The sequence below is a fragment of the Coenobita brevimanus genome, chromosome 84 (assembly GCF_032717465.1).
Source record: "Coenobita brevimanus isolate Jiangsu-jjx chromosome 84, ASM3271746v2, whole genome shotgun sequence".
NCBI classification, from domain to species: Eukaryota; Metazoa; Arthropoda; class Malacostraca; order Decapoda; family Coenobitidae; genus Coenobita; species Coenobita brevimanus.
This window is the reverse complement of record NC_137037.1, coordinates 43,249,049-43,275,691: the sequence shown is the minus strand read 5'-3', so window position 1 is coordinate 43,275,691 and position 26,643 is coordinate 43,249,049. Positions and strand designations below refer to the sequence as shown.

General features: G+C 42.4%; 1 protein-coding gene across 1 annotated transcript in view; it reads left to right on the top strand.

The window, feature by feature from the left end:
• LOC145410149 (uncharacterized) overlaps window positions 1-25,389 on the top strand; it is a 38,277-nt gene extending 12,888 nt beyond the window's left edge. Inside the window, exons 3-11 of the mRNA XM_080280347.1 lie at window positions 2,455-2,650; window positions 7,365-7,580; window positions 14,422-14,503; window positions 18,715-18,889; window positions 20,395-21,327; window positions 22,504-22,855; window positions 23,752-23,966; window positions 24,277-24,504; window positions 25,069-25,389. Of these exons, the coding sequence (XP_080136473.1) occupies window positions 2,455-2,650; window positions 7,365-7,580; window positions 14,422-14,503; window positions 18,715-18,889; window positions 20,395-21,327; window positions 22,504-22,855; window positions 23,752-23,966; window positions 24,277-24,504; window positions 25,069-25,389 (2,718 nt within the window). The remainder of the gene's footprint in view (window positions 1-2,454; window positions 2,651-7,364; window positions 7,581-14,421; window positions 14,504-18,714; window positions 18,890-20,394; window positions 21,328-22,503; window positions 22,856-23,751; window positions 23,967-24,276; window positions 24,505-25,068) is intronic.
• The last annotated feature ends 1,254 nt before the right edge of the window (window positions 25,390-26,643 follow it).

The window sequence follows — 26,643 nt, the reverse complement described above, 5'->3', positions numbered from 1 at the left end:
AAATCTACCACAGGAATATCCTCTAATTTTTAACAAAACCCAACTCAATCCTGCATCATCTTTGATCATACTTGGGGTTTCATTCTTCCGGGATTTATCTTGGAAAGATAATATTACCTCTCCAGTAAAACCTGCTTCCATAATATTAAGTGTACTAAGCCGACTCCGTGTCTTTACCCCTCCACAATTGTTGACTTTATTCACGGGTTTTATTCGCCCCTGTGTAGAGTACAACTTTTATGTGTGAGGAGGCTACTAGCATACAGCTCCTCTCAACAAAGTGGAGTCAAAGGCTCTTTCGTCTCATTAACTCTCCTCCTTTTACTGGCTTCTTTCAACCTCTATCTCTTTGCCGCACTGATGCATCTTTATCTCTCTTCTATTGTTACTTCAATGGTCACTGCCCCTCTCAACGGTCTGCTTGCATCCCATCACCACTACAGCAAGGAAGTAGCACCCATTTAGCAGCAAACTCTCAGCCTTCTCCTGTCCAGGCTCCAGCCCTCTGATGCAAGAGTTAACCATTACTCCCTGTTCTTTATGTATTCAACAGGCCAGCTCTGGAACTGTCTTCCTTTGTCTGTATTTCCTACTGCCTATGACCTCCAATTTTTTAAACGCAGTGCATTCAGGCATCTTGAAATTACCGGATCTTGAATATAGCTCTCTATTATCTTATTTTTAATTTTTCTTGGAGGGAATAATTTGCAGGCTTCTAGCCTTTGGTTCCTTCTTCCTTGCATAAAAAAAAAAATTCTACCGCTTTCCCAATTTTACTGCACTCCATGCCATCCTGATCGAGCTTTTAACCTGCTTTCTCCTCTTCTGGCTCAACTGCAGTATTTTCCTCCCCATTCATCTTCTTGCAGGTATTATTTGTCTTTATCTTGGTTCAGTTAGTCTACAAATCTTTCATTCCATTCCAGTTCCGCAAACCTTTCATTCCGTTCTAGTTCATCTTACAGCATATACATTCTACCAGTATCCTAGTTCAACTTTTTTTTTTATTACTTTCTAAAAATTGAAGTAAAGAAAAAACAAATGTCGAAAATCTCCAAAATTGTCCCTTCCAAAAAGAGCTGAACAAAAGAAAGCTAAAATTAAGAGAAAGATGGCTTGCCAGTCACATGAAAGACTCGTAATACGGGTTAATTCACGCATCAGAAAGTTGGGTACACAGGCGGAGTCCATGTGTAGCTAAATCGGTGTTGCATGCCTGCCGTAATGAAGGAAGATTACAGCTACTGAGTTCAGAAGAGACCAAAGTATTAATTATGGAGGAGAAAAAGAGAAGCTGAAGGCAGTTGAAATAAGGGTGGAGCTGATGAGAGGGAAGCTCTTGACTCCATTCCGTTTAAAAGTTGTGTATTATTTAGTACCCCAAACGCCAGAGCTGCACTCCACACAAGGGCGAATAAGGCCTCTGAACAAAGTCAGCAACTGAGTATCGAAGAAAAAAAAAATGGAGACTGTTCAACACGCTCCGTCCACTGCATCCTTCATTCCCTCCCATTGGCCTTTCAGCACTTACCCTTCCATTCACCATTTACTCTATCATAACGTTTCTCTCTGTCTGTCTGTCTGTCTGTCTCTCTCTCTCTCTCTCTCTCTCTCTCTCTCTCTCTCTCGTCTATTCCAGCTAATTTTAGACGAATCGTTGCACTTAGGAAAGACCTGTTGTCCTGAAGAGGTTAATGAAGGTTGCATATCGTCAAGTTCGAGCATTCTCTCCCAAACTAACTGAAAACATTTGAAGGCAGCAATAATAAAAGAAAGACGCAATCGTTGTGAAGTAGTTAACCGTTTCATGACGTGAGAAATCTTAACTGTTTTATTATTGTTGCCACCAGACGATGTATTCAGCTCAGAAGACGGGTCAGGCGTTGGTCTGCTACTGGTACCATGCAATCCAGTACTACTTTTATCATGGTCCGATTGTCTGCCACTAAACTGACAACCCCACTGGGTTTGTCCAGTGAGGTGAGTGACTAGACACACAGCTGGACAAAAAATAAGACCTGTCACAGGGCGGATGAGTTTCTTAAGCCAACGGCCATCTAGCAGTGTACGTGGTGTTCGTTAACCTTGGTTTGCAATCCACTTGAATAGCCAGGCCTGATGCTCTGGAACTCACCACGCTACGGAAGTCCTTCAATGATTTAGGAGGTTGGAGAATAGTTTGCATCCCATCCCCGTAAGGTTATTACAACCATAATAATAAAAAAAAAAAAAAAAAAAGGAAGATGGATCAGGGTCAGATGACCCCGACCCAGATTTTTGCTGGTGTCTTTCCCCATGTGACAGGTCTCTCGTCCCAGCCCAGTCGCAGGCCCTGTCAGCCTGGCATTAGTTATGAGGGTTGCTGGGTAAAGCCTATGGGACCCCAGCATTTGGATGTAAGCGGGAGGCTCCAAAACCCACATCTGATTTTTAACGGACGTCGTATTGGTGCAGAGGACACTAAACCAGAAGTTTCGCCTACGGAATGTACTTCCAGTGGGGACTTGGAACGTTCTAAGACTCTTGGAGTATGACCGACTGCCTTTGTTGTCACGAAAGTTGGGGCGACGAGAGGTCTTCATAGCTGCACTCTCTGAGGTAAGGTGGCTTCGTATGGCAATATTAACTTTGACGGTTGTGCACACTACTGGTTTGTCTGTCACAATGGTGCCCATCTTATGGATGATGCTGTGGTGATTTCAAGTCGTTTTCCCTAATCTACCAACAAGATTGCTCTGATTCATGAGCGTATGTTGCTGGTGAGGTTGAAATACACTTCTGGCTTCACCTCTTTCACTTAAGTGTATACCCCTACTAAGATGAGAGATTTCAAAGAGAAATGTAGTTCTACGCCCAAGTTGACTCAGGTGTAGAACAGTGCACATCAGGAGATGCACTGTTGAACCTGGTCTGGCGTCAGTGGTGTTACTGTCACGGACAAGGAAAGCATTAAGAAATGAGGAAGTGCCCATGGCTTTGGAACCAGGATTGTTTCTTTTTTTTTTTTTTTTTTCCCACAACATCACCCAAGTTAAGACTTGCTGGATACTCGTTATTGCGGCCATAGGGGTTGCTAAGGGGACTGGTCACATTCTTGTAAATACTCGGTGGAGGATCCTTCAGAACAGCAGTTTTCAGGACTGCAGAGTTCTTAGCTTCTTATCACAGATTTGTTGTTGCTAGACAGATGCTGCAAATTAGATAGAAATATGATTTCTTATTCCATTTTTACTCTGCGGGGGATCGAACCCAGAACTGCCAAAAGACAGTCCAGCAGCCTCCCACTACCATGACCAATTAAGAAGCCTTTTTACCTTGTCCCATACATGAACCCAAGGTATCCCGCACCCACTGTATGCCTGAAGGGAAGAAACAACCCCATGGCACTTGACCAAGTACAGACAATTTGAATCTTACCCAAATCACATTCGGTAGAGCAAATGCTATGACGAAACCTGCAGCGCCACAGGAAAAATCAACCATACCCCTTTCACTCTAATTTGGCCTAAAAATTTCCATCTCTCCATCCTGAATATTGAGCTGTAACAAGAGATAACACTAGAATATGATGCCGGTCAGGAAGATGTGCCATGTAAAGGATAGGGAGCCGTACCATTATCTTTTTCTGCTACTAAGCTACGTAAAATAAGCTAAAAAAAAAAAAAAAAAACTAGGCCAAATTGAAGTGAAAGAACTTCTTTTCAATCCACCTGTACCTTGCCGGGAAACTGTTTTTCCTTCTGTACACTTTATTATCTAAGAAAGTCTAGGTTAGGTTAGGTTAGGTTTGCTTTGTTAGTATTAGGTTAGGTTAGTGTGTTGGTAAGTTAGAATAATCTTTTAGTCTTGGTTATGTCAGAATAGGTTAAAGTAGGTTAGAGAGAGAGAGAGAGAGAGAAAGGGTGATCATCCTGGGAAAATTAAACTTAGCACGTAGTACAAAAAACGGCATGCGAAACGGATATCTGCTACCAGAGATCGAACCTACGACTGCCAAACGCCATTCCGGTAGCAACTCTGTACCAGGAGCCTTGAGGGCGAGAGTGGGATCGGACTGAGTAGTTAAGTGGGTGGTGGGATAAAAAGAGAATAGGCAATTGTATATGCATTATGTTGGAAGTGTAAGATAGGTGTGTGTGTGTGTGTGTGTGTGTGTGTGTGTGTGTGTGTGTGTGTGTTATGGTGTGCGGGAAAGTTTGTGTGTGTGTGTGTGTGTGTGTGTGTGTGTGTGTGTGTGTGTGTGTAAGGCAACAGAAGATGTTATCGAGTCTGACAGACACACAGAAGCAGACAGACAGACGGATGGGCGGATGCATAGAAAGATAGATCGAACATGAGATTGTGTATATTAACATATTTTGCGATGAGAGAGAGAGAGAGAGAGAGAGAGAGAGAGAGAGAGAGAGAGAGAGAGAGAGAGAGAGAGAGAGAGAGAGAGAGAGAGAGAGAGAGAGAGAGAGAGAGAGAGAGAGAGAGTCACGTCAGTATGTTTGAGTACAGGCGTTAGAATATTCATACTAACATGATGAAAGCTTCTTATAACCCTATCGTTAGTACTGTGTTGCCTGCAGTGAGGGGAGGACAGGTAAGTAGCATAGGAGACTTCGTAGTAACTCTTTCTTAGCTCTCTCTCTCTCTCTCTCTCTCTCTCTCTCTCTCCAACATCAGCCTGCAGTCCACGGAGATCACGCTGGACTGAGGATGTGGCCCCAACAAAAACAACAATCCCTAGACTACGAGACAACACACCTTAACCCTTTTAATTCAGTGACTCAGTTTTAGTTTATTCCTTTTATTTCCAGTGCAATTGAACGGGTAAATGAAGGCTGCATCTATCTCCTGTAGTTTGAAAAGTCTCTCTGGCCTTAGAACCTCTTCCTTTGCGATTTATTTTATGGATGGTTAATGGCATTTTTTAAAGGTTGTTTATGCAGGGTACGGCGACACTGGAAGGATTTGAATAGCATTGGACAGTAAGGTGTAACAAGTCGAATAAATCGCTTAGGAAATGGTGTTAGGGAGCTTCCTTATCCGTCGAGAATACAAGCCTAGGCCCAAAAGCTGAATAAAACTACCTGAAGATGGTAGGAATAATGCTAAATTAAAGTACATCATCGAACTGAAGGGGTGAGCTGAATAAAACCGTCTGGTGGTAGTTTATGGACATTTATTTATATATTTATTTACTTGAGATTGTCTTTAAATCCTGAGACAATGATAGGCCACTCCAAATCTTAGAAAAATCGTCTTGGGATAGGAAAAGCAAGATGGATAATACTGTATTTTAATGGCCGCCCAAGCTACCTACGTATTCATTCTCACGCCAGCAGACAGTTATTCATACATTGCCACAGCATGAGTTATTTTTTCCTGTCCTCCTCAGGGTTATGCTCCCCCCCTCTCTATCTTTCTCTATCTACTGTATGTATCTATCAATCTACCTACCTATCTATCTGCCTCACCACATCCCTTCTTTTACAGTGGAAAATGACGACCATGCTGCCCATGTGGGCGACTGCAGTGACCATGATAGTAGGTAAGTGGAGAGAGAGAGAGAGAGAGAGAGAGAGAGAGAGAGTCTGGGTTTGATTCACAAGTCAGCTAAGAAACCTCTCGATAAATTATATGCTTTCACAGTAAAAAAAAAATATCCACATCCCCATAAGCTGTGGCAATAAAAGATTTCAGATTTTTTTTCTTATGTGGCAGAAATTTGAGGCACGGAATAAATATCTATAAGAAAATTACTATAGCGTTTGGGGAGGAGTGAGAAATATGGAAAGAGAGTAGTATGAAGCAAGAAAGGAGTATGAGGAGGAAGGATGTGAAAAATATGGAGGGCAGGAGACAATACATACAAGGGATGGTCTGTTCGCTACATAGAATTGAATAATTGGGATCTGAATGCTTGATGATGGTTGCGTGTCATCTTATTAGGAAACGTCTGAGTGCTTTGCCTGTCATTCGGTCGTGCGTGAAGGTTGTGTGGGTGTGTTAGGGTATGAGAGAGAGAGAGAGAGAGAGAGAGAGAGAGAGAATATCAGGCAAAATAATTCAACAAAAAATCGTTGCTTAACAATCTTCCAGTGATTTGCAGTCATAAGGTACTTCATCTCCATCTGTGTGTGTGTGTGTGTGTGTGTGTGTGTGTGTGTGTGTGTGTGTGTGTGTGTGTAGGTCCTGCACATCAATAGCCAATTACGAAATAAACAGTCGTGGTGGTCATTACGAGTGTGCTTGTTACTGGGAGAAATGTTATCACTGTTTGCACCTGTGTAAGATATAACAATTGTTTGTTGTCGAGTAATATATAACAACTGTTTGCTATTGTGCAAGATATATATATATATATATATATATATATATATATATATATATATATATATATATATATATATATATATATAAAATAATTTGGTGTTACACCAGGTATCCCCGAAGGGCTAAGGCGTTGCCTCTGGGTAGAGGACTTTTGGATTGGAGCGTGTAGGATTTTATGACCGGATGCCCTTCCTGATGTCTACCAATGACTTTTGGGTGGATTCGATCCTCGAACCCTTCGGTCAGAGCGGAGCGCTTTAACCCACTGAGCCACGGCTGATATATATATACAGTTGTTTGATGTTGCGTAAGGCTTAAATATGGTCTGTTATTGTGTAAGACGTATGTAATTATTGTTTATCACTGCTAGTCACGAAGAAGTGCTATGAAACGGACGTAAAGCCGTAGTATTGTCTTTCTCTGCCAGTGAGCTACCGGAAATAAGCAGCAAAAGGACGAAAATCTGGGCCAAGTTAGAGTAAAAGTAGTGTAGTGATGCTGGCTATCGTACGTCCGAACTGTTTTTTTTTTTTCCTATTTTTTCTCTTTTATTTTTTTTATGTTGGCCCCTGACCTTGATATTACTCGATCGTCACCAAAATCAAATCACCACTTTCCAAACCCGGGTAGAAAGTATGTGAGAATTTTGATGCAAGTTGGAGCAGGTTTTGATAAGATATTTAGTTTACATACATACATACATATATCATACATACATACATACATATATACACATACACACTATACTATACTATACTATACTATACATACATACATACATACATATACACACTATACTATACACACACATACATGACCATACGTACGTATACCTATCTACCTACATACCTATCCATCTTCCTATCTACATACACACATACATACATACTATACTATACTATATATACTTTCATACATGAACATGGATCCATGTACCTATCTACGTACATACCTACCCACCCCACCTGCCTACATCCATACATCCATACATACATCCACGTATAGGAACCAACAAATAATCACCCTTTTCACCTTGCCCACAGGTCTGGGTGTAGATGGTGTACTGGTGTTAAGGTTTCAGGAGGACGGTGTGGCCATACCAGACTCCGTGGCCGTATACGCCGGACCCATCGACCGCAACAAACAGATGCTTTCTCTCTCCCTTTGTGTGCGATTCCAAATATTCTTCCTCCATACACGAGCTGTCTTCTTTCAGCTCCACGACACTCAGCTTAAGCTTGAGAATATGCTGCTCGGAGGTAAGCTTTTTTATGCTGGGATATCCTTCGCAGCGGCCAGGTTAGTCAGTCACACTTTAAGGATTTTTACAGGCAAGGTTCTCCACTCTAGCAATGCTCCATATGTTCCTGTATCTATCTTGTATTTCTGAATTTGCTTGTTTTTGTTACTGCTACTGTTAGGCGATTTTATTCATCTTCATACTGATTTTTTTTTTTTTTTAGGATGATGTCTCTTATTTCCTTTATTCTAGAAAACTTATAACGACTTTATTCAGCTTTGAACTGACATTGCGCTCGGAGATAACTTTTTTTTTTTTTTTACTGACATTGCGCTTTGATTTTTTTGTTTTTCTTTTTACTGACATTATGTTCGGGGGTAACTTTTTTTTTTTTTTTTTTACAGTAAACAGCTATTCATATATATTTTTTTTGTAACAGTCAACGTCTCTTCATCATCACCAGCATGCCTAGCGATATGCACCACAGTCAATCAGTCATCCACACATCATTCAAACCTTTGCAATCTTGGCCCCTCCTGGCAAGCAAAACCTTCTATTTTTTTTTTTTTTTCTTAGCTTACCAGTGATATGTCTATTCATTCTTAATACTATTATTCTTTAGATATTTGTCTCGACAGCTATCCTGATCCTGTTATCTCCCCCATCCCCCCTCTTCCCTTTGTCTCTCTTATTTACTCCAACTCTCATATTCTCTCACACGTTGGTCCCTCCACCTATCATTTTTTCCTCCACTAACATCTTTGAAACTTCTCCTCTTCCTCCTCCTCTTATTTTTGTTCTTGTTCTTGTTCTTGTTCTTCCTCCAATCATCATCTGTTATGCCCGCTGTTCCTTCTCGGTATATTGGATTCTATGATATCACTGTCATGGCTGTATTCTAGACGATAAAGGTGGTTCATAACACCTTGTCTTTTGCGATTTATTTTACATATCACATCTTAGAAAATGAGAGGGCAAGAGAGGGAGTATGTCTGATGATAAGCAAGAAGTGGAAGGAGAATATAAGAGAGTGTGGAACAGTGGGTGCAAGGATTGTATGGGTGAGGATGGCGATTGTATGTGTGTATGCCCCAACAGAGGATCGAGTGGCAAGAGTGAAAGATGACTTTTGGGCGAGTTTAGAAGCGTGTATGGACAAGTTTGAGAGGAGCGAGAGAGTGCTGTTGATTGGAGACATGAATGGCAAAGTTGGGAATGTACGAGTGGATGGAGTGGTTGGTCAGTGGGGTGTGCCAGCTGACGTAGATGGGAATGGAAGTGCTTTGGTGGACATCTGTGCTTGTAAGGGGTTGGCAATAGCCAACACCTACTTTCGGCATAAGATCATCCACCGGTATACATGGAGAGTAATGAGGAGGATGGATAGTGAACTTGTTGAACGAAAGGCAATGATAGACTACGTGTGTGTGGATGAGCCAATGAGAAGACAAGTGTTGGATGCAAGAGTGTGGAGAGGGTGGGGGAATGGAGTCTCGGACCATCACTTAGTGATGGCCAAGGTAGAGTTGCAAAGAAAGTGGTTGAGGAGACGAAGGGGAAGACAGGAGGAAGCAACTCCTGTGAGAAGAGTGGAGAAATTGCAAGATAGTGAGAAAATGACAGAGTATAAGAGCATAGTGGAAGAAAGACTGGGAAGTATGAGCTAGAGCAGATGGAAGGGGTGGAAGACGTATGTAAGATATTCACGGAAGAGACAGGCGCAGCGTGTGAGGCGGTTTGTGGAGTGAGGAGGAGATGCAAGGGTGTGCAAGGGACAGCATGGTGGAATGATGAGGTGAAACGAGTTGTGGAACAAAAGAAGAAGGCATATAATGAATGGTTAGCGAGTAGAGGTAGGGGAGAAGATGAGAGAGAGAAGAGAGAGGTATATGTGAGCAGGAGAAAGGAGGTTAAGAGACTGGTGAAGGAGAGTAAAAAGAAAGTGGATGAGGAGTTTGGGAGGAATCTGAATGTGAAATGGAGGGAGAGTAAGAAATTGTTTTGGAAGGAAGTAAAGAAAGTAAGGCAGTGTGAAAGGGGAAATAGTAGGGGAGTGAAAGATAGGAATAATAGATTGTTGGTGGAGAAGAGAAAGAAACTGAGGAGATGGAAGGAGCACTTTGAGGATTTGTTGAATGTGGAGAGTGAGAGCAGTGCGAGTATAAGTGGTTGGGGAATGGCTGAGAGAAGAAGAGATGAGAGGAGGGAGGAAGAGATCAGTAGGGCGGAAGTAGTGGAAGCGATGAAGAATATTAAGTTGGGAAAGGCCCCAGGAATTGATGGAGTGTGTGGTGAAATGCTTAGGTATGGGGGTGAGATTGTTGTGGAGTGGATATGGAAGTTGTGTAGATTGGCTTGGGAAGAGGGAAGGGTTCCAGAGGACTGGAAATCAGGTATAATTGTTCCTTTATACAAAGGAAAAGGAGAGAGAAAAGTATGTGGTAACCATAGGGGTATTTGCCTACTTAGTGTGACTGGTAAAATATATGGTAGAGTACTCATTGATAGGGTTAGGCATATGACAGAGAAGCTAGTTGGAGAAGAGCAAGGGAGATTTAGGAAGGGAAAAGGGTGTGTAGATCAGATATTTGTTCTAAGATGTTTAGTGGAGAAGTATCTAGAGAAGGGAAGGAAAGTGTATGCTGCCTTCATGGACTTGGAGAAAGCTTATGACAGAATAGATAGGCAAGGTATGTGGAAGGTATTAAGAATATATGGAGTGGAGGGAAAATTGTTGAGTGCTGTGAAGAGTATGTACGAGGGAGCTAGGGTTACGGTGCGAGTGGATGGTGAGCTGAGTGAGTTCTTTGATCTCAATGTGGGACTGAAACAGGGTTGTGTGATGTCTCCATGGCTGTTTAATATATACATGGATGGAGTTGTAAAGGAGGTGCAGGGTAGGGCAGTGGATGTGGGGGTGGCTCTAATGAATGAGGGTGAGATTTGGAAGCATCTGGTGTTGCTGTTTGCTGATGATACAGTACTGTTGAGTGAAGATGAATGGGAGTTGCAAGGTTTGGTGAATGAATTTGGGACAGTGTGCAGGAGGAGGAATCTGAAAGTTAATGTAAACAAAAGTAAAGTTATGGTGTTTGAGAGGAATGAAGTCACAGAGTGTGCAGTGAGGTTGGATGGTGAGGATATGGAGAATGTGAGTGCATTCAAGTACTTGGGTAGTGTGATGAGTAAGGATGGAACTTTGGGGGATTAAGTGCGTGAAAGGGTACAGCAGGGAAGGAAGGTTGTTGGTACACTGAAATTGGTGATGAGAAATAGGGAGGTGAGTATGGAAGTTAAGAAGTCACTGCATGATAGTATTGTGATCCCTACCCTGACGTATGGAAGCGAGGCATGGACCTTGCAAGAGGGGAACAAGTCATGAGTGAGAGCAGTGGAAATTAGTTACTTGAGAGGAGCATGTGGAGTGACGTGGAGGGACAGGTTGACGAATGATGAAGTGAAGGATCGCTGTGGGGTGGATGTGGATGTGGTTGAGAAGATTAGGAGAAATACACTGAAGTGGTTTGAACATGTGAAGAGAATGGAGAATGAAAGACTGACTAAGAGGGTGTATGTAGGTGAGGTGGAGGGAGGGAGAGGGAGAGGTAGACCGAGGATGAGGTGGAGGGATGGAGTTGAGAGGTATATGAGGGAGGGGGGGTGAGTTGGGGGGAGGGTAGTCAAATGGTGGGTGACAGAGCGACTTGGAGGCGTTTTGTCTGCGGCCACCCTTTGCGGGATTAGGGCGTCGGGCTATAGATAGATAGATAAACATCTTAGCATTTTCCTAATGTTTTTATCGACATGATTCCATCACTAATATACAAGAGGTAGATGAGGTGTAATGTGCAAAATAAAATGCCAACAAAGTGTTACGAAATCTCTAAAGCAATTTTCAGTATGACATCCATTTCTAGATACGAGTATTTATCGTATAGCACCTTCCGGAACTTTACCCATTAGGATTTTAAAATATTCAAACATGTCATCATTACTCGATCACTTTCAGCTCTGCATTATTAAGATTCAATATTTCTTTCAATACTGTTCCGCTAACCTGCAGATATCCCCAGAAGGCCATATATCTTGATTTACTTCGTTTAGGGATGATACGTCACCTTTCTGTAGCAAACTTATTGGTCAGTTGGTCTTGGAATATTCCCAATTTCCCAATATTTCTCCATATCTGTCCTTTCTGGGTGACCTGGCAATGGTTATCACGGAAAAATACGTACAGGAGCGTGGCAAGACGAACTGGTACCACAGGTGAATGTCAATCCGTGACGACATTTTCCCTCCAACTGTTGTCGGCTGGATCTTTGTGTGGTTGGCCTCCTTTGGCACTCACACGTTACACAACACTCGTATATCTCGATTTCCTTCGATTCTGAGCGACTTAACAATGATTTTTCCTTTGAAGAGGAGCCTAGGAGTGTGACAAGACGAATCTGTGGCACCCCGTGACGCCATCTCCCGCCATCTGTCGTAAAAATCGAAACTAATAAATATAAACAACGTCACCTGGCACTCAGCTTGGACTTCGGGGAATCCAATTTCGATTCTCGCACCGGCCAGGCTGTTGGACGAAGCTCGTTTCTCCTTTTGTCCCTGTCGACCCAGCAGTGCAGTTGGGGACCTTGAATGTATATCACCTACTTATTCTAGGGGAAACTTGACACTTAGCAGAAATTGATTATCTTCCTTAATGACACTTGTGCAGTTGATAGGTACTGATCAAAGAGCCTACTTCTCCCAACACCAGATGGATATTCCTTCTATAAAAATTACCTCATTAGTACTTTGTCTTTTCACTCTAATGACATTTCGTAGTATATTCTTGCTGCCAACAGTTTACTATATTCCACTTAAAGAGAAAAATCAGGGTGTCCGGCAGTTAATGGAGGCTGTTCCCAATCCCGTCACGACACAGTTTCTCCAGAATTAATAAAATTGTCTCGAGGCAGCCACATAAACCAACAAATACATCAGATTCAGGGAACTCAAATGTAAAAAAATATGCGTTCACTCTTGGATCCGCTGGCGTTTATTTCATTATGTTCTGATTCTCTCTCCCTCCCTCCCTCCCTCCCTCTCATAAGTTAAATCTGATCGTCTGGAGGTAGTAGGTAGTAATAATGAACTTAGAAAAACGTTCTTAAGATGGAGAGGTTAAGTGTCATATATACAGCTCAGTGCCTAAATTATCCTTTACCCTTTAAATCTGGTGACGTATTTTCATGTTTCAATCTTATTTTCAGACGAATTAAGTCGAATTTGGTAACGTTACAACTAATGGTGAAAGGATTAATGAAGAATATACTGAGATTCTCCACCCCCAGAAGTCTCTCATATCCTTAATAAAATCGTCTGAAGGTATAGTAAGAGCGTTAAAGAATACAGTTCAAAGGACTGAAGGGGTTTTGTGTGTGTGTGTGTGTGTGTGTGTGTTTAAAGATGGCCAAATGTTTATATAGAGGAGTACATGATGTCACCGATGTTCTTTTATTTGCTTTTCTCGTCAAATGGAACACGATACTGAACTATACAACCAGCCATCACTATTGCCGCTCACCACGACAATACCTATACGTGGAAACCTGACATAAAACCTCACCCTCCCCACCTTTAAAACTCACTTCACACCGTCTGAAGATAATTTACACCTGACGAAACACAATGAAAACCCTATCTCCACAAATGCGTGTTTCAGATGGTTCTATTTTTCCGTTATGTATTCGTCAGGCTTTGGGAAGATTTTTGCGTCTCTCTCCGTAAGGTATTCATGACTGGAGAAAACTGAGACTGGAATTTAAATTGTTTCAAGGATAAGTTTTTGGTGCGTAGTCGATTTTGAGAGGTCAGGCAGCTGCAGGTACGGCCTTTCAACGGAACTGTCCCACGGATCCATACAAACCTTCATATGACCAAGAGAATAATTTATTTTCTATCATGCTATACCTCGATTATGATTCATTTTTCATCATGCCATACCTCGAGAATCATTCATTTTTCATCATGCCATACCACTGCTGTGTTTTTGCCTTCACTAAACAGACTTAAATTCAGTGACTGCGGTAAGAAAGAGAAAGAGAGAGAGAGAGAGAGAGAGAGAGAATGGTAATCAAGGTCAGATAAAAATTTGTATATTCTCACTGTTTCGTATGCTAAAAAAAAAAAAAAAAAAGTAATCAGAGCTTAATACCCGCGTCAGTTGGTTTAAGGGTCTAATCTATGACTTTACCCTGTGACCCTGACCTTCACTAATTGCTTTGAAATTCGAGCCCTTAATATTTACCCTTAACCCTCTCACAAATCTTGGTCTAAATCAAATCGAGACTGCACACACACAGACACAGACACACACACACACACACACACACACACACACACACACACACACACACGTCTATAAGGTACAAACCCTCCCTTAGCCTAAATCAATATAGCTAAGTGACAGTATGCATAGAAGACAATGGAGGATGTCACGTAATGGATCATAATAACACCACCCCGTCTCTCTCTCCCTGTTTCTGTCTGTCTGTCTGTCTGTCTGTCTGTCTCTCTCTCTCTCTCTCTCTCTCTCTCTCTCTCAGTCTGCTTAGCTACCTGTCTCTGTCTTTCTGCTTCCCCGTTGTAAACCTTTCTGTCGATCAATTGTCTGGTTTGTTTACCTTTATCTGTGTGATTCTGTCTGTCACTGTCTGTCTATCTCCGTATCTGTCTGTTTCCCTACCTATCTATCAGTCTATTTGTATGTCTGTCTGTCTGTCTATCTGTCTGTCTACTTCCCTACCTGTCTATCCCCCTATCTGTCTGTCTGTCTATCTATCTATCTATCTTTCTATCTCCCACCCGTGCAGAGGTGCTGGTGGAGCGGGTGCGATTCGTGATGAACAATGCGTGGAACTACCAGCTGCTGAAGAAGGAACTCTGGGCCTTCAGGTGGGTCCGGCTGTGTACGTGGGTAGCTGGGTTCGAATGTGTGTAGGTGGGTGTGTACACGGGTAGGTGGGTGTATAAGGTGGTGTGAACGTGGGTAGGTGGGTGTGTATGTGGGTGTGCACGAGGGTAGTTGTGTGTGTAAGTGCGTGTGTACTTGGGTAGGTGGATGTGTAGGTGGGTGTGTACATGGGTAGTTGTGTGTGTGTGTGTGTGTGTGTGTGTGTGTGTGTGTGTGTGTGTGTGTGTGTGTGCGTGCGTGCGTGCGTGCGTGTGTGTGTGTGTGTGTGTGTGTGTGTGTGTGTGTGTAAGTGGGTGTGTCCGTGGGTAGGGGTGTGTGTAAGTGGATGTGAAAATGGATAGGTGTGTGTGTGTGTGTAAATGGATGTGTAAATGGGTAGGTGAGTGTGTACACACAACAAAAAAACTATCGTTACACCTTCTGCGCGATATAAAATGACACACGAATGAAGGTTTTTGATAACAGCCTCCTCCATTGGTATCCGTGCGTGTGTTTTTTGCAAATTTATTATAAGCTATATTCATTGCTTCTCCCATGCATATTTCTACCTCGTCCTATTTGGCAACTCACCCACTGTCAGGCTTACCAACCCTAGCGAGACAGCCAAGTTGTTCAGTATGAAATACATCGGACCCCCCTGTAACGATAGTTTTTTTGCTGTGTGTACATGTGTGGGTGAATGTGTAGGTGCGTAGATGTGTGTGCACATAATGTATGGTTGTGTACATGGGTGCGTGGTGTGTATGTGGGTGTGTAGGTGGGTGTATGGGTACGAATATAAGTGGTACTGTGAGTATTTATGTAGCATCGTGGGTACTTATGTGGTACTATGGGTATTTAGGTGACCAGTCAAGTCGGTACTGTGTCCAACTCATCCATAATATAAACGCTCCGCTCCTGATATGCAGATGAGATTTAAAAAGGTTGATATAGGTTAGAGTGGTGTGAGGCCAATACTTCAAATGCAGCATGCCGTGCCTTCGACCTAACTGTATATTACATTTATATGAAAGAGAAAGAAGCTAAAGAATCAACAAAGGGATTGAAATGGATGGATGAAGCTTGACTCCCTTTAGCCTCTCCCCTTCTTTGCTACACTGTTGTATCTTTGTCTCTGTACTATTGCCATTTCATCGGTCACCGCTCTTCTGAATTCTGCTTGTATCCCTCCTCAATTATGGAGGGGGCCTAACACCCGTCTGGCAACATACTCTCACTCGTTTTCGGTCCAGTTCCCTAATGCCTGAATTAACCGATAATCTCAGTTCTTCGTGTACTCGCATACAACAGGTCAACTCTGGTTTTTCCTCTGCCCATGACCTTCAGTCTTTTAGACGCAAGGTGTTGATGTATCTCAAAATTAACGGATCTTAAATATGGTTGTTTTTATTCTGCGTTTCCTAGAAAGAAAAAATAATTCCGGGCTTCCAGCCATTAGTTCTTTTTTTCTTTGTAAAAAAAAAAAAAAAAAGACAGGAGAAATGGAAAAACGCATGACAACCGTTACATTTCCATCAGGTTAGGACCAAGTAAAGCCGTTCCTCAGGTGTATGTGGGTCACATCTTTTACTAATAAGAACTCGAAAGGAATGTGTGGGGAATATTCTGTTTGTGAGGCGATGCCAGGAAGTTCAGAATTTACTGAATCGGGACGCAAAAGTATATACTTCACTTTCCTATATTTTCTTCTTTCTTTTATTGGAGTTTATTTATCGGAAGAAACGGCCGTATTATTAACTCCTTGAATCCAGTGAAGCATTATAAAGGTTGTTCTTGTAGTCTCCACACTATTTTATTCCGGTAAGGAGAGACTTATCCAGGTGGAGGGGTGAGATGTAGCCTTCATTTACTTCACTCTTCAAAGCTGGATAAAATCGACCAGAGACAGTAAGACTAAAACTGAAAATACGTCATCAGATTGAAGGGGTGAAAGTGCGCGTGATGGTGTGCTCGTCCCCCAATTTTTCTTTTATTTAGGGAACACTTTTATTAAGTGTAATCAGACATGTTCTCTCACCATCCCAGCGTCAAAAATTATCATTGTGGGGTTTATTTACACTTTTTCGCTGTCAGTTTTATTAATAAGACCGCAGTCGTTATAAATCAGGTGTTATTAATCAGGTTAAAGGAAGGGGTAGTTGACTTGGTTTGGAGTATTAGAACTGCGAATAGGACGGCGGTACTTGGAATTGCAGAGTAAGTCCGTAGCAACTTTGAAATTCAAGCGATTATGCGAGAGTTTTCTTTACTTACTAGTTACACTCCCGCTGTGAGACTAAACTGAGCAGCTTTCCAATCAACTTTAGCCATATTTGTCAGTGAAGTTGCAAGATAAACGAGAAAATTATGAAAAAAGGCTAAGAAATGTCACATTCTTAAAGAAAAAAAAAAAATTATGGTCACCGGTTTTCTTTGGAACTTGGGGCCACATTTTGGTCAGTAAAGGAAGTTTTTTTTTTTTTACCTTAATGCAAGGGAGAAGGAACCAAAGGACAGAAGCCCGCAAACCGTTCCCTCCAAGAAAAAAAAAAAAAACAGTACAAAGAGAGCCATATTCAAGATCCATTCATTTTGAGATGCCTGGACACACTGCGTTGAAAGACTGGAGATCATAGGTAGCAGGAAATACAGACAGAGGGAGACAGTTCCAGGGTTGGCCTGTTGCATAAATGAAAGACTGGAAGTAACGATTAACTCTTGCATTAAAGAGCTGGACAGAAAAGGGATGAGAGTTTGTCGCTAGACGGGTGCTACGCGCCCGTCGTAGAGGTGGAGGGATGCAAGCAGACAGTTCAGAGGAACAATGACCATTGAAGTAGCGATAGAAAACAGAGAAGATGCAACAGAGCGGCGAAGAGACAGATGTTGAAAGGAGCCAGTAAGAGGAGGAGAGTTAGAGACGAAAAGCCTTTGATTCCACCCTGTTGAGAAGAGCTGTATGTGGGGAGCCTCCCCACACATGAGAGTTGTACTCTAAACAGGGGCAAATAAAACCCGTGTATAAGGTCAACAACCGTGCAAGGGTAAAGAAGGTACTGAGTCTAGCATTCCTTACCAATTTACTTCCACATTATTGCACTTTATTATCCTATGCTGATATTAAAGAGATATAAAAGACAAAGAAGATAATATTAAGGAGAAAAAAGGGTAAATAAAACGCTAAGAAAGAGGTGCTATGACTCGATGATTGAACGCCATGAGCCGAAAGAATGTTCAAGACTCGCGTCAGGGTAATTTCGCATCAAATAATCCTTCGGCCGTGGCAGGGAGGTAAAACTTTGGTCATTATTGTTTGAGAGTCTGTCGTTAGCGGGGCCTGCATTGCTGCTTGTCTATTCAAGGTAGTAATTCGTGTGACTTAATGCAGAGAACTCTTGGCGAGTTATCCCTGTTGGCTTGTTCATAGCTCCAAGAAGAATCGATGAACAGAGGGAATAAAAATATCACAGGAGATTTGGTGGAGGTAATGCCGGGACTTAGCTCATTCCATTCGACTGGCGTCATTTTTTATTTATTCCTGCTGCTACCAGACGCTTTTATTAACCCTGGGAGTGGCTTGGCGTATTGGAACGGATTTAATAAAGCGATATCTATACTCTCCAGTTCAGAAAGTCTCTCCTAAGGTTAATTCTATCTACAGTATATATATATATATATATACAGTATATATATATATATATATATATATATATATATATTAGACGCGTCTCCAGACTCAGCTGGTAAAAACTGTTTGGATGAATTATCTGAGGCTTGGGTTCCCAAATTGAGGGGGGGGGGGAATTTTCCTCAAGGATGAGATCTGGACATTCCAGGGCGGCGGGGATAAACAAATAAGGCAAAAATTTCCAATATGGCCATTTTAATGAACGCGTGTGGGAGATTTGATATATTTGATGGTCTGATGCTTTTTGGCTTGTTAATGTGTGCTGACAAACGTGGGGAATGGCCAGGAAAAATTTGGGAAACTTTGGTGTGAGGGATGGAGCCGAAATTTTGAAGATTTGAAGAATGAGTGAATGAAGGTATGTCCGTATTTAGGTTAAGGGCCAGTGTTTATTATGTATTTTATTTCCTCGTTTTATTGCTTCTGGACAGAGAGAGAGAGAGAGAGAGAGAGATCCACACCACTAACTCCACCATAAACTCACCCTTACCTTCACCACCACTACCTCCACCCCTACCTCCTCAGATGGCACCACCTCTGCTTCACGTACGACCACCCTCGCCACACCATCTCCACCTACCTAGACGGCCAGCTGAACAACGAGCAAGGCTTCCAGCTCCTCAGTCCTGTGTATGGCGACTGGGCGAGGCTGGGACAGAATTTTGAGGCCAGGAATAGTTTTAGTGGAGACATGACCCAGGTGAGGTGGTGAGGACAGGTGAGGTGATGAATTGCATATGTGTGTGTGTGTGTGTGTGTGTGTGTGTGTGTGTGTGTGTGTGTTCAAGATTGGGTTAGGTTAGTTCGAGGTTAGGGTTTGATTTTGGCAGTTTCTCTCTCTCTCTCTCTCTCTCTCTCTCTCTCTCTCTCTCTCTCTCTCTTTTCTTTGTCTGTTTCTTTGTCACTCTGTCTGTCTGTTTCTTTGTCACTCTGTCTGTCTGTCTGTTTCTTTGTCGCTCTCTCTGTCTGTCTGTTTCTTTGTCACTCTGTCTGTCTGTTTCTTTGTCACTCTCTCTGTCTGTCTGTTTCTTTGTCACTCTGTCTGTCTGTTTCTTTGTCGCTCTCTCTGTCTGTCTGTTTCTTTGTCACTCTCTCTGTCTCTGTTTCTTTGTCGCTCTCTCTGTCTGTCTGTTTCTTTGTCACTCTCTCTGTGTTTCTTTGTCGCTCTCTCTGTCTGTCTGTTTCTTTGTCACTGTCTCTGTCTCTGTTTCTTTGTCGCTCTCTCTGTTTCCTTGTTTCTTCCTATCTGTCTGTCTGTCTGTCCAGCTATTGTAGTGATCTTATGTATGTGAATTGGCTACATGGACTCTGGAAATTCCCTGACACCTCTTCCTTAGCGGTTTATTTTGCACATTACCCCTTATTACCCTCCTGTGTGTCATTAACGTAAACTATGTAGATACTGAAACGGTAGAGATCACATGTAAGAGACCGATAAGACGTAAAATGCAAGATAAATAGCAAAGAAAGAGGTGTAACGGATCTCCAATGACATTTAAAATACTAAGATCCTTGGATGGTGTTGATGTTGATGATGATTGTGATGATGATGATGATGATAATGATGATGGTGATAATGTTGATGATGATGATGATGATGATGATGATGACGACGACGGCAACTACGATGATAAAGATGATGATGATGATGATGATGATGGTGATGCTGCTGCTGATGATGATGATGACGACGACGACCACGGTGATATTTAAGATGATAATGATGATGATGATGATGATGACGATGATGACGACGATAATGATGATGACGACGACGACGACGATGATAATGGTTTGACTTACAGCCATATTCTGAGTGGCATTAGGGATTTCGCAACACTTTCTCTTTAGCGATTTAGTAAGTGTATTATAAACTGATATCTTCTCATTCTTGATGCGAAATTAGTCAGTTTCACACCAATACAAATTCAACGAAAAGAGATAGTTAAGGTATAATAGCTCAAAAAAAAAAAAAAAAAACTGATAAGAAGGAAGTATTATGAAAGTTGAAATAAGTAAGCAAACAAACAAATAAACAAATAAGTAAATAAATAAATAAAATATGTCCCTCACTTACAGGTAAACAGGTAAGGTATAATAACTTAGAATAAATCGTTAAGAAGAAAGTGTTACGGATTTCTAAAATAAACTAACTAAATAGATAAATAAATACTGGTAAATGAAATACGCCCCTCACTCTGACAGGTAAACGTATGGGACCGAGCGCTGACCCTGAGTGAGATCCAGAAGATGTCCCGATGTGAGGACGATCCCCAGGGCACCTACATCTCGTGGGAGGCGGGCTGGACCCTGAAGGTCGTGTCCCGCTATGACAAGCCGCTCAGGGAGTTTTGCCAGCAGAAAGTAGGGCGGACGTACTTCTGGTTTCCGTCATTGCGAGAGGAGACAGCCCATTACATCTGCGAGGCCCTTGGAACCCACCTACCCTGGGCCGAGTCGCTGGAGGATATTCACAGTCTCCAGAACACCTCCATCGAAGCCTACCCACAGCACGACAACTGCCACTATAATTTCTGGATGTCGCTGACGGATAAGGTGGAGGAGAACGTATGGCGGTCTCACGACGGCAAAATTATAGAGAACATCTTCTGGTCGCCTTACGAACCCAATGGACTGCGCTACGAGAACTGTGCATCGCTCAGTCGCTACGGCGTGGCGGACATCAACTGCGAGATGCAGATACGATGCGCAGTTTGTACCTTCGACAAGCAGCTGCGGTTCTCTCTCCTGGGCATCTGTGAACTGGAGCTGCGCAACGTTTACTTTGTCGCATACCAGAGAAATATCAGTGAATTAATTTTTATAGGCTACGGTGAGTACCACATAAGACTGAAGGATGATGTATGGACCTGGTTAGACGTAGTGCACAACAGGACAATCGCTCGCATGGAAGAAGCGGTTCCGTATTTCCCCATGGGTCGGAGGAACTGGACTCTGGCGCTTCCTGTGTGTGGGCAAGAGGATGGCAGGCGATCCCTGACTCTGTCCCCGTGTCCACCTGGTCACTTCACCTGCAACGACGCCACCTGCATACCCATCCATTACCGCTGTGACCTCAAGTACGACTGCCGGGACAATAGTGACGAGTATCACTGTAAACTCATCTTTTTCTCACAGGTAAACAATGTCAGGAGGATAGTGGTGTTTTAATATTTATGCTTTCGTTTTGTTTCTTATATTTTGTTATTTGTATTGAATTCTTATTTTTTTTTTACATCTATTTATTTTTCTTTGTGCAACGTAGCAGAGAAGGTTAGCCATAGATTTTTTTTAATGATAAATATTACGTATCTTTACTTTCTTGTATGTCAGTGTCAGGGTCGTGGTGATGGTGATGATGATGAAGACGACGATGATTTTATGTTTTCTCGTTTATTTTCATTTTGTTGGCTATTTATGCAACAGAAAATTGAAACACGAGTATGACTGCAAACTCATCTTTCTCGCAGGTGGACATTTGAGAGAAACAGGGCATTTTTCTTTAATAATTTCACATTTGCTTTTATTTTTCTTACCCTATTTGCATTTTACACCTATTTACTTGTTTTCATACCGCCACCTGTGACGATATGTACTTCATCTGTACACCTGCGTGACATCGCCCGTAAAATACCTAGTTGTGAAAGCTTGTTTTAAACTAGGGCTGAACATGTCAATAAACTATCTATCTATCTATCTATCTATCTATCTTTTGTCGGGTGGATTGGCTGTGTGGGTAGCGTCACAAGCAGCATAGTGCAAGACATTTATAAGATCTCGTGAACAGCTTTTTTTTCACCTCACGGATGTCGCGTGCTAGATATCATAATACATAAATAGTTCTGATCTTTAGTAGCCTTAGCCACATCAATATGAACATGATGTATCCGGGGTGAAAGGGGAAACGAGCGTGGTCAAAAGGTACACTTACCTAAGGTGCTCGGGCAAAACTGGCACAGATCAGTGAACAGTGTAAGAAGAAACATCGAGAGGCAAGATTTGGCGGGAGCAGAGTAGTGCTAAGTGGTATAAATAGGGTGGTTAACAAGCGACTATTCAACAGGTTTCTACAATATATTCATTACCATCCCCACCCTTTCATCTCACGCCATTACTTTCCATTTCACTCACTTTCCGTCTCACGCCCTTACGTTCCATTTCACGCCCTTACTTTCCATCTCACTCCCTTACTTTCCATCTTACACCCTTACTTTCCATCTCACTCCCTTACTTTCCATCTCACTCCCTTGCTTCCACCTCACTCCCTTACTTTCCATTTCACGCCATTACTTCCCATCTCCCCTCTCCCAACAGGACTACCAACGTCACCTTCCTCCCCGGCTGAGTGGTGAGGAGGAAAGGAGTCTGCCCATAACCATACAAGTGACCGTGGAAACCATAGCCGTCACCACCATCGACATGACCATGGAGGTGGCCTACGAGATCGCCCTAACGTGGATGGACAACCGCCTCAGCTACCTCAACCTCAAGGCCAATCACAGCCTCAACAGACTGCACATTGACACGGTGAAGAAGCTCTGGATCCCGCAGGTTAATTTTGTAAACACTGACAACATCCACCATACCAAGATTGACGAGGATGTTGTCATGTTTGTGCGAAGGCGGTCTAAGGATTTTTACATGGACAAAGCGGCTGATTCGGAAGGTGAGAGAGAGAGTATAAATTTTAGGTTTGGTCCGGTTTGTACGGGTCAGGTTTGTTAATATAGAGAACACTGACCACAACAAGATTGACTAAAATGTTATATTTACTCGAAGACTTTTGGACGATTTTCAGATGGATGAGGTGTCTGATTGTGAGGGTGAGGAAATAGATGACCGAGTATTAATTTTAAAAGAAGATGCAAAGGAGATTCTGAAGTTAAGAATTTTTTTTTATAGGAATAGAGTATCTGGCTACCTTAGAAAAATAAAAGCGAGGTGATTCCAAAGCTCCCTTCAAAACAGAATATATAAATCCTCTCGAATGAAGACAAAAGAAAGTGTAAAGAGACTACCGGTAACTGTCTAGGCGTTATCTATAAATTCACTTTGGGCTTATCGTAGATACAGTGATTTCAGCCTGCCGTGAACCTTTTTTGACTTTAAAGACACACACACACACAAAATCAAGACCCTAAAGCAGCCGTATTATGAAAACTGAGAACGCGATGTATATATAAACGCCTATTTTTTGATGGTCACATCTGAAACACGTATACTTGTTGGATGTCATCAGTGTATCCCACATTACAGAATGAAGTCAGTAGCGACGCAGAAAGATATAACATGTTCTGTCATCTTCATATTTGTAAAATGTCGTAAAAAACTATCGGCTATTCACACGCTTGCGCTCTCGGTTTTGATTATACAAACCATAAGGCACCACTGAAGACAATAATATCGCTTAATTTTTTAGTCAAAGAATTATCGAGCACATAGACAAAATTATGAAAAATTTGTGGGTTTAGATTACATTACTTGGGTTTGAAAGTCATTGCCCATTGTGTCTATTTTAATGGAGTGTATCGGTATTTCTGTCCACCTCTTTACTTTTCGCAGTTGAGGTGTATAGCGGTGAGGTGAACACACTAACCATCAGGCGGAAGTACGGCACGGTGTACAAATGTAACTTCAACCTGGCCCTGTACCCGTTCGATTTACAGCAGTGTCAGATGCACCTCAGGATCACATCGGAACTCAAGTCCTTCCTCATCTTCGACCAGGCTAACTCCAGCATCATTTATCTTTCCAATCCCTTCTTGGTCGAGTACGAGGTAAGTTAGGAAGAGGGTTATTGGGCAATGTCAGGTTAAAACAGAGGTTCTCAGGTCGTGTCAGGTCACCGTGTGTGTGTGTATGTGTGTGTGTGTGTGTGTGTGTGTGTGTGTGTGTGTGTGTGTGTGTGTATGTGTGTGTGCGTGTGTGTGTGTGTAAGAATATGTAAGGGGATACCTCTGTCTCTCTTTGTGTTTATCTATCTCTATCTATCTGTCTATATGTTTATCTATCTATCCGTCTGGCTATCTATCTATCTATCTAATTATACACAGAGATATACAACCTCAGTACTAACCCTCCCCACAGGTTGGATCCGTGCACCTCCTCCACGACAACTCAGGCAGCTACAGTGAAACCCGCGTCATAGTGCCACTCACCAGGCGCTACGGGTATGCCATCCTCACCATCTACACACCCACTCTCGTCCTCCTCGTCGTCAGCTACACCACACTCTTCTTCAGGACGGCCATATTTGACACACGCATGATGGCCGCTCTGACCGTCCAGCTTGTTATTGCCACGCTTTTCTCTCAGGTGGAGATTTTGTACTTATTCTTATTTTTTTTTAGTAAGCTGGAAAAATTTACGTACGTTTAAGGATGCGAAATGTTTGCGTGATGTGCGTAGGATCAGGAATTATTTGTATAGGACTAGGAATATTTGCGCACGTTCTAGGGAAGGAAAAATTTGCGTAAGATAAAGGGCAGGAAAGGTGGGGTCTCGTAGGTGGGGTCTTGTAAGTGAGGTCAAGGGCTGGGAATTGGGATTTAAGTTCATTTCCACAAGGTCAAAGGCAAGAGAGGTAGGGCAGAAGTTGCGGGTCAGGATCCCTGTTTACCATGGATTTTAACCAATTACCAGTATAACCTAGTTTCCATTCCAGCTTGCCATAAACAGCTTTCCTTATCAAATTTTTCATTTAAATGTTCACTGGAGTTCGGTTGTGAAATGTAAGTGTACGAGTGAAAATAACAGTACAAATAAGTAAACCTATTCACAATTTAACTTAAGGAAACTTTGTAAATATAGAAGTTCCACCTTCATGAACGAATCCCAATAGATTATCCAGGTACCAGCAGATTATTTTACTCTTTCTAGGTCTCGGCATCTCTACCCAAGACCTCGTACTTCAAGATGGTCGATATCTGGCTCATCTTTTGCATAGGAATCACCTTCATGGTCATCCTCTACCACGCCATCGTCGACGCTGTGGTTCACCCCGATGACGGAGGGGTTAACTCTTCCGGTATCGGTCGGCTGTGGCAAGTGAAACCAATAGGAGACGGGCAAACTGGGAAGAAACTTGGGGTGGACAGTCAAGTGAGGGCGCGCAAGTTTGTTCTGTTTACTAAGGTTACTGCTCCCCTCGTTTTCTTTCTCTTCAATATTTGCTATTGGGGTTACATTTTCGCCCACTGATGTTGCTGATGATTTCTGCTGATATCGATATTTCTGTTTTGTTTGTTTGTAAAGACGCCAACTTGGTTGTATGCGTCAGTCTTGGTTACCTAATCGTGGCACTCCACCCTGTTCCATTTCTAGCAGACTCTCTAATCATACCTTTATCTCTGAGGCCATATTGTTAGGTATCATCCCAAGTCATTTTTGGTCTGCCTAGCTACCTCAACGTTCATACCTCTCACCCACCTCACCCAGCTGCCATGCTTCATCCTCTCCACACACCCAAACATCTCAGTCTACCTCTTCTCATAACATCACTAATATATCAAAGTCCCATCCTTCCTCTTAATAAAAAACTCTACCCCTCCCCCCAGGTCTCTCATATTCCAGGACGCATTATTCGTACACATATATCTGCTCATTCTCATCTCTGTAGGCCTGAGTCTACGACTCTCATTAACTTTACTGTCCAAGTTTCACTACCGTATTACACACCTGAAATATTCTGCACACAAAGATCCACTGGAATTGAGGGAAAGTTCTATCAATGCCAAGAGAGAAAACAACTCCCTTAACATCTTCCAACCACTGCCTAATGTTCCTACCAACCTTGCTTCAGCCCCACCTCAGTCATATAGCATATCCCCAAATAACAAGACTCCAAACATTCAAGAGAATCTATGGCATTATTTATCCTCCACTGCCCTCTGCCTCCTCATGCTCACCCTTTCACATAGCAAATAAAAAAATCAGCATTGTTTGGCAGTCTACCTCTAATGTCACTACATCTCTTATGTGCTTTGCCTACCGTACTTATCACAAACATTACACAAAATGGAGTTATTTCCCACACCCTTGTGGCAAGCTCCACATGGCCATATTACTTCTGTTATGAAAGTATGGCAAACTGTCCTAGATAATTATCATCTGTTTGTCTGTCTATAATCAGATGCCTTGATCTTGTTACAGGTGCATACAAACAAATAGCCTCCATTGTCTCTTCATTCGGTCACCATTCAGGCCCCCTGAAACCTGACTGCGCCTCATAGGCACACCATTCACACGAAGTTTTATAGTTACCTATCAGACAGAGAAAATGTGTAGACCATCAGAGTAAAATGAAGATACCAAACCCTTGTGATGCACTTCTTACAAAATTCAGTCAACCGGCTCAGTCCCTCGTCAGATCCCGAACCCCATCAGCCTCCACATCTTTCTTTCTCACACATTCATTTACCATATTTATCCAACTTCTTGCCCTGCCACACCTAC